Here is a 7,453-nt window from a genome sequence, read left to right as displayed (position 1 = left end):
GAGCCTGAGACACAGCTGGCCCACTGGGGGTCTGGACAGGGGACGGAAGAAAGGCAGGTTGGAGGGTGGAGAAGGGGGGTGGCTAGCTGGACATGCAGATGGATGGCCACGGGAGAGTGGGACAAGAGCAGGAAGTCCTCTGGGTCAGGGCTCCTGGCTGGGGCCACCACTGCGCTGAGCAAGCCCTGGTTTCCTGCAGGGGCAGAGCCACCATTCAGGCTTTGCCATGCCAGGCTCCTGGCTTCTCCCCATCCACAAGCTGCCCATCCCTCCCAGCCTGGCTCCCTCCACCGGGGCGCAGTTAGACCTCCAGCAGGGCGGGAGGCCGCCCACTCCTGTACCCCTCTGTCTCTCCATGCCCCATCACTCCCCAGGGGAAGAATGACCAGAATGAGCAGTGCTTTGGTCTGTGATGGTCAATGTCTTTACTTCTAAAGCATACATTGGACTCACTATATATTAACATCAAAAGGGGCTATCTAAAATGGAGTCATTCTTTTTTAAAAATCCAAATTTTCACATTTTTATATAAGATCCAAAATGACATGAAATTAAACTATACAATGTTATGAACAGTATAACAACTGCTTTTAGAAAGCAAAAGGAAAGGGAAAAATTAGCAGTTGGGCCTGTTGTCGGCCTGGGTTCCATGTCTTTTGAGGCATTGTGACTGAGAGCCAGCACCGAGGGGAAGGACCAGCCCCTCTCTGCAGGCACAGGAAGGGAGCCCAGTCCCAGAGAGGAGGCGGATATGGGCTGTTCAGCCTTCTCAAGGTGAGAACGAGACAAGGCGGGCCTCCCTGCTCCTCTGGGCCCTTGGTGTGAGCACTGATTAAAGTCTTTCAAGACCCACGCCCAAGGAGGGCTGGAAGAGGGCGGGGTAAGGGCACAGCTGGGTTCAGAAGAATCATTTTGATAATAAAGGTCCTTTGGGCTTCCCGAGGGCCCCCACCCCCGCTGGCCAGCAATCTCAGTCAACTCCAGGCACCTACTGGCTCCCTTGACAACCCCTTCCTTGGCCTGCTCCCTATTGCTCTGGGCACCCCTAACTCAATGAGCCCTCGTGGGCAGGCAGAGACCTACAGGGACCCCAGGAGGACCCCAGAGAGAATCTCTGGCCTTGGAAGTCAGTGGATAATGTCCAGGGCACCTTGGCTTGGCAGCAAAAGACCCCCGGGGTCCAGGCCGGGAGCCAGACTGATGGGGAGGATTCCCAGGGGCTAGGAGAGCACTGTGGAGTCACTAGGAGAGCACTTCCCCCACCCTGGGTGCCCAGGCCTGGTCTTAGCCCAGAAGCAGAGCTGGGGCAAGCTGTTTGGGGCCGCCCTTGACACTTTGGTTCACACATTCAAGGGGGAGGGCACTTGTTTCCGTCCACTGATAAGATCATGGACTTGGCCCTGCTTCCTCCCAGGCACCAAGGTGGTCTAACAGTCCCCTTCTTCCCCATCAGTAGTTCTGTCAGGCCAAGAACACACTCCCCAGAGCTTGGTACCATGCTGCAAAGGTAGGAGGGGCGTTTTCTGTATAGCTGGAGCAGCCCTCAGTACGAAAGCTGCCTTTCCTCCTCTCCCTGTGGACAGCACTGTCCCTGGCCGAGTGTGTCACAGGACAACTTCTCTGCCTCCTCCCTTCTGGAGGGGCTGATTCTCTCCAGGCCCACCCCACTCACAGATGTGCAGCCCTCCCGTCTGTCTCCCTGTCGGAACCTGGGAGGCCACACCGGTCCCTAGCTGGAGCAGACGAAGAGGCCTGCAGCTCAGGCTCACCGTCCGCCCTTCCTGGTCCCCAGGACTACATCACAAAGCCGCCTGCTCCCTCAAACAGGACTTGGAGGACAGCTGCCCTATATCCAGCCCACAAACAGGATCTAGCCCTTCTCCCACACCTGACCACGGCCATCCTCTTTCCTACCCCATCTGGTTTCTAATTAGGCTGAAAAGTTTGGGGAGGTGAGGCTGGCACCAATCCCTCCTTGGGGTGGATTCAGACAGTCCACTTGACTTCCAGCCTGGTTCCAGGCCCCCAGAGATAAGGGAGGCTGATGGCTCTCAAGTAAGGGAATCCTGTAATGGGAAAGAGGTTTGTGGGATCAGGGCCAGCCACAGCAATCTGGTTCCCCACACCCTACCTCCAGGCCGGTACCAGGAGTGCTGGGCACCCCCACCCAGCCTCTGCCCATACCCTCCGGCTTGGGAGGGCACGGCGGGTAGAGTGCGGGGCAGGGGCCGTTGGGGGCGCTCGGGAGGCGCGCATTTGGGCGGCACTCAGGGCAGGCAGGCAGCCACCTGGTAGGCGCCCTCCGCAGCCGCTGCGGCAGCACTGTGCTGGGCGCTGTGCTCCTGCAGCAGGGCCACGTCCAGGAAACGCTCGCCGCACCACACGCACTTGAACTGCTGCTCGCGGGCGTGCACCCCCTGGTGCTTGTTGAGATGCTCGCGCTGCTTGAAGGCCTTGTCACAGTTGGGGCACTTGTAGGGCTTCTCACCCGTGTGCACCCGCCGGTGCCGCTGCAGGTCGGACGCGTACTTGAAGCGCTTCTCGCAGTCCGGGCACTTGAGCGGCTTCTCGCGGGCCGGGTCGCAGCGGTGCTGCACGAACTCAGAGGACGAGAAAAAGCGGCGCTCGCACAGGGTGCAGCGCAGCGGCTTCTCGGCGGCCGAGCAGTGCGCCAGCTGGTGCTTCTGCAGGGCGGACGCGCGCTTGTAGGCCTTGCTACACACAGGGCACTTAAAGGGCCGCTCGGCCGCGCCCGGCAGGCACTTGTGCCGCAGCAGCTCGGCCGACTGGTCGAAGCCCTTCTGGCACACGGGGCACTTGAAGAGGGTCTCAAGGGTGTGCACATGCTGGTGGTAGAGCAGGTGGCTGGGCTGCCCAAAGCCCTTCTCGCACAGGCCGCACTTGAACGGCTCCTCGGCCTTGTGCGTGCGCCGGTGGCGCATGAGCGCGTACTGCTGCTTGAAGCCCATGGGGCACAGGTCACACTTGAAGGGCCGCTCTGCGCTGTGCGTGCGCTCGTGCTGCCGCAGGTCCGACGGCCGCTTGAAGGCCTTCTGGCACTCGCCGCAGCGGAACGGCCGCTCCCCACTCGGCGTGCACGGGTGCTGCAGCAGCTCCGAGGACTCCTTAAAGTGCAGCTCGCACACGTTGCAGCGGAACAAGTGGTGCTCGCCCGAGTGCGCGTACATGTGGCGCACCAGATGCGAGCGGTGCTTGAAGGTCTTCTCGCACACGGCGCACTTGTACGGCCGCTCCGAGCTGTGCGTGCGCTTGTGGTGTACCAGGTGCGACGACTGGCTGAAGCTCTTGTCACACAGCGTGCACTTGTACGGCTTCTCGCCTGTGTGGATGCGCTCGTGCCGCGACAGCTCCGACAGGTGCTTGAAGGGCTTCTGGCAGATGGGGCAGCTGTAGGGCTTGTCGGCCTGCTCGCCAGGGGCCACAGCGGGCGGCGGTGGCGGAGGCGGCGCGGGGGCTGGGGGTAGGGGGGTGGCGGCGGCGGCGGCCGCGGGTTCTGCCGCCTCCGCCGGCTTGTAGGTCTTCTCGCAGATGGAACACTTCACCAGGCCGCTCGTGCCGCTGTGCGCGCTGTGGTGCTGCGCCAGTGACGTGAGCAGCGAGAATCCCATCTTGCAGACACCGCAGACGAAAGGCTTCTGTTCGGCCTGCACGCACTGGTGTTCCAGCAGGTCCGTGGCCTGGTGGAAGATCTTGAGACACTGCGTGCACTGGAAGGAGCGGTCGTGGCCCGCCAGACACTGGTGCTCGTGCGGGCTGGACAGGTGCGCCAGGTCGTGGCCACACACGCCGCACTTGGGGCCCGGCTCGCTGGCCGCCTGCAGGGGCGCGTGCTGCGGGGGCTGGAGGCCCGGATCTGGCTGCAGGAGGATGCCGTAGACCGCACAGCCCAGGGGGTTCTCGGCCGAGCCCGGGGGCAGGGTGTGCTCAGCCAGGGCCGGTGGGGGCTCTGCGTGGTGCTGAGGCTGCGGTGGCTGCGGCTGCTGCGGCTGCGTCTGCGGGGGCTGCTGCCAGCTCTCCGACATGCTTGGGAAGATGAAACAGGGTTTGGAGAGTAATGGCTTCAGTTTCCCGCTTAAGGCGATCCAGCCCAGGGAGAAGCTGCCCAGGATCAGGTATGGACCAAAACCTCAGACAAGGCACAGAAGAGGGACTGGTCAGACAGCCCGAGGTTAATACCTAGGCGGACCACAAGGCTCTGCCTACAGGCTAGCGTGGCTCTCCGAAGCAGGGTGCCCTCGAGGCCAGAGTGGCTCTGCCTTCCCTGATGACTGGTTCTGGAGGGAAGAGAAAAACCGTGAGCTTCACGGAGAGATACACAGCTGGTCCCTGGACCCCTCTCCCCATTCTGCCCGCACTCGCCAACACTGTGGACACATCAGGGAAGAGGGCAGAGTTTGGGGCTGGAAGACCCACTCTCTTCACACAGGACCACAGAAGTTTGCTGAGGGCTCAGCCCCTCCAGCAAAGAGATCTTCCTGCCTCCCCAGCCTCCAGCCATCCCTCTTTAGTCAGCTGTCTCACAGATAAGGGTCTGGGATGATCTGCCCCTAATACCAAGAAGTCATAAATTCTGCTCATGCTCCAAAGGAAGAGGGAGGGCCATGACGTCCAAACCAATTTCAGCAACTTAACTTTTTTTGCAAATAAAATTCTTACTTGGAAGCCCAATATGTTATTAGATAAAAGCAGAGAGGCACTGGTGGAGGACACCCTGAGGCCTTCCAACTCCTTTCCCCTGGCTTCCCTGAATCATAACCCAGGACTCCCCTGCTCAGGGTAATCGCCAGCTGGGACGGAGAACCAGGCCTTCTAGACCCTAAGCCCCGATGGCAAATGGCCTCAGGCAGCCAATATCTAAAACAACTAGAGGAACTGAGGACCATCTAAAAAAACTTATTTTGTGGGGTGCCCAGGTAGCTCAGGTCGTGATCCCAGGGTCCTGGGATAGAGCCCCACATTGGGCTCCCTGTTCAGCAGGAGGCCTGCTTTTTCCCTCTCCCACTCTCCCTGCTTGCATTCCCTCTCACTGTCTCTCTCTCTCTCTGTGTCAAATAGATAAAAAAAAACTTTAAAAAATAAAAAAAAAAAACTTATTTTGTGAGGGGCTGACCCACATCCCTCTCAACTATCCCCCAGGCCCTCCATCCTGACCACTGACCACGTGCCTATTCTTTGTCCACACAACCGTTAGGATGGCCTTACAGAGACCTAAGCCAATGTAACAATGATTGGTCAATAGACCCACCCAGCCTGGAGGTCTCCACAGCAGAACATCCCTGCTCTAGTTAGCTCCCAGAGCACCCAAAACTCCTAAATCCTCCAAATCACAGTTGCCAGGCCTGCAGGAAAAAGCAGACAATCAGAAGTTTCCCTTGGCAATGTGGAAAGAAACATGCTACACACAGAGCATTTCTCCTCTTCCCAGGACAACCTGGAAAAAACCACCTTTCCAGAGACGACTGCCTTCCCTGGCTCCAAGTCTCTAACATTTTGGGTAATCAATGGAAGGTAAAGACCACCCATCCCAGGCAAATCTCTAACTCACCACTTTGTGGCAGCAGAAGGTAATGACAGCGAGAGGGAGGAACTTTTAGAATTACATGCAACCGACTTTCAGGTTTCCAGCTTCTCTGCCTCAAACATCGAAAAGTTTCTAAGTTTTCTCCTGAAGGAAAAAAGAGGAAAAGGGGGATGCCTTCACAGGCCAGCCCCGCCTCTAACTGTTATGCCCAAGAAACCCAAGAGTCAGACCAAAAACTGTCACCCACAGCATCTTCCAGGAAGGAAAGAAGGAAAGGAGCCCCACTCAGGGTGGACGCAGCAGGTTGCATGAGCAAGAAGGTAGGAAGCCTCCCCAGGAAAGAGGGAAGAGGGGCTACCCTGAGCTCAGTCTAGGTCCGGATGTGCCAACACAGATGATTTTTCCCCCCTCCAGCATGAATGGCTGCCAGAACCAGGGTTCCGGATCCCGGGCCCCCAGTTCAGCTAACCACCCCTGCCCTTTCCAGGGGTGCAGCCCGGAGGCCTTTCTGATCGTGCTGCAAAGAGGAGAGACTAGGATAAGGGAGGCAAGGGGAGGCCCCCACCTGCGCCCCACGCCAGCCCTTCCTCCTCCCTGGGAAACCGAATGAAAGGCGATCACCTCCCCGCCGGCAATGCCAGCCGGCCCAGCTGGGCTGCCTCCTGTCAGCCCTCACCAGGAATGGCCAGGCCGCTACGGGCCAGAGGAACCGGCCCCGCAGGCGATTGGGCCCGAAGAAGGCCCCAGGGCCGCAGGTTGGGCCCGGTTAGGAGCTACGCGCCCTGGCTGGCCTGGGCCGCCCCAGAGCTCAGGAGGCCGCCGGGTCGGGCCGGAGGTGGAGAGGGGGAGGTGGTGGTGGCAGGCGGGCCGGCTGGGGAAGGGGTGCGGCGGGCGCGGGAGTGGCCCCCAGACGCAGCCCCGAGCGCCCCGCCGCTCACCTGCTCCAGGCCGCCCGCGGGGTCAGGCGCGGGGCGAGTGGCGACCGGCTGCTCTCTCGGCCGCCCCTTTATTCCGGCTCCAGCGGCGGCGGCGCGGCCTACGCGCACTGCCAATCCCCGGCCTCGAGTAGCGGCGGCGGCCGGCCTGGGGGCGGGGAACGGGCTAGCGGCGGCCGGAACCGAGGAAGCGACGTGCGTGGCCGGAATAGCGGGGCCAGGGCGGAGGAGCGCCGGGAGGGCGGGCGGACGGACCGACGGCCTTGCAGAGACCGGCGGACAGGCGGGCGGCGCGGGGGCCAGGGAGGCGGGGCCGGGGGAGGAGCGGCAGCCGGGGCGGCGGCGGCTGCAGGAGGAGCGGGCGGCACGGAGCGAGGCCGCCCCCTGCCGGGGACCCCGCGGCCGGGCCGGGTCGGACAGTGGGGCGTGCGGGGTGGCTCTCCAGTTGCCTGGCCTGCACGCCTCAGCTGACCCAGGGAGGGCGCCCCGCTTCCCACCAACCTGTTCGGCCTTAGGGGAGGAGGCGCGCCCGACCCGCGGCCCGACGCCCGCTCTTGAGAGGAGGGGTCTCCTAGACCCTCTGATCTTCTGGAACTGACCCGCCTCTGACTGCTCAGCTTGCTCTTAGGAGACGGGCCCCGAAGCTCGGACCCTGGACCGGCTTGAGCAGGGGTGTTCCGGACCTCTGATCCCGTCTGGGCCTCGAGGGCAGTGATCTCCGCTGGGTCTAGGGCGCTGACCGCTGATCCAGCGACCGTCCGCGGCAAGTAGGTCTGGTCGCGGATGGCTGCTGACAGAGGAGCGAACAGAGAGGTCAGGGCCCAGAGCGATCTGTGAAATGGGCACACAGAGGCTAGGTGTGGGGTTCCGGGAGGCTCCAGGTAGCCGTCAAGGCACTGCGAGCTGGCAGGCGGCGTGGTCCGAGTGGTAGAGTCCCGCCGGAGTCCTGTGGGGCCCCGCCCCTCCAGGCCCCGCC

At 61.7% G+C, this 7,453-nt stretch overlaps 1 protein-coding gene across 5 annotated transcripts; it reads right to left on the bottom strand.

Annotated features, from left to right (window-relative positions):
- Positions 1 to 406: 406 nt before the first annotated feature.
- ZNF319 (zinc finger protein 319) lies at positions 407 to 7,418 on the bottom strand. 5 transcript variants are annotated; one of them, XM_044256059.1, is made up of 4 exons: positions 6,481 to 6,751; positions 5,267 to 5,686; positions 4,198 to 4,295; positions 407 to 4,044 (listed from the first exon to the last, which is right to left on the bottom strand). In XM_044256059.1, the coding sequence occupies exon 4, from the start codon at positions 4,041 to 4,043 to the stop codon at positions 2,268 to 2,270; it is 1,776 nt and encodes a 591-aa protein (XP_044111994.1). In that variant the 5' UTR covers position 4,044; positions 4,198 to 4,295; positions 5,267 to 5,686; positions 6,481 to 6,751; the 3' UTR covers positions 407 to 2,267. The 5 variants fall into 5 exon arrangements, with proteins under 5 accessions (XP_044111994.1, XP_044111989.1, XP_044111991.1 ...); XM_044256054.1 differs by having other exon boundaries at positions 407 to 4,295; positions 5,267 to 5,360; positions 5,567 to 5,686; XM_044256056.1 differs by having other exon boundaries at positions 407 to 4,295; positions 5,567 to 5,686.
- Between the last annotated feature and the right edge of the window lie 35 nt (positions 7,419 to 7,453).

The sequence above is a fragment of the Neovison vison genome, chromosome 7 (genome assembly GCF_020171115.1).
Source record: "Neovison vison isolate M4711 chromosome 7, ASM_NN_V1, whole genome shotgun sequence".
Taxonomy (NCBI): Eukaryota; Metazoa; Chordata; class Mammalia; order Carnivora; family Mustelidae; genus Neogale; species Neogale vison.
This window is presented reverse-complemented; position numbering and strand designations above follow the sequence as displayed.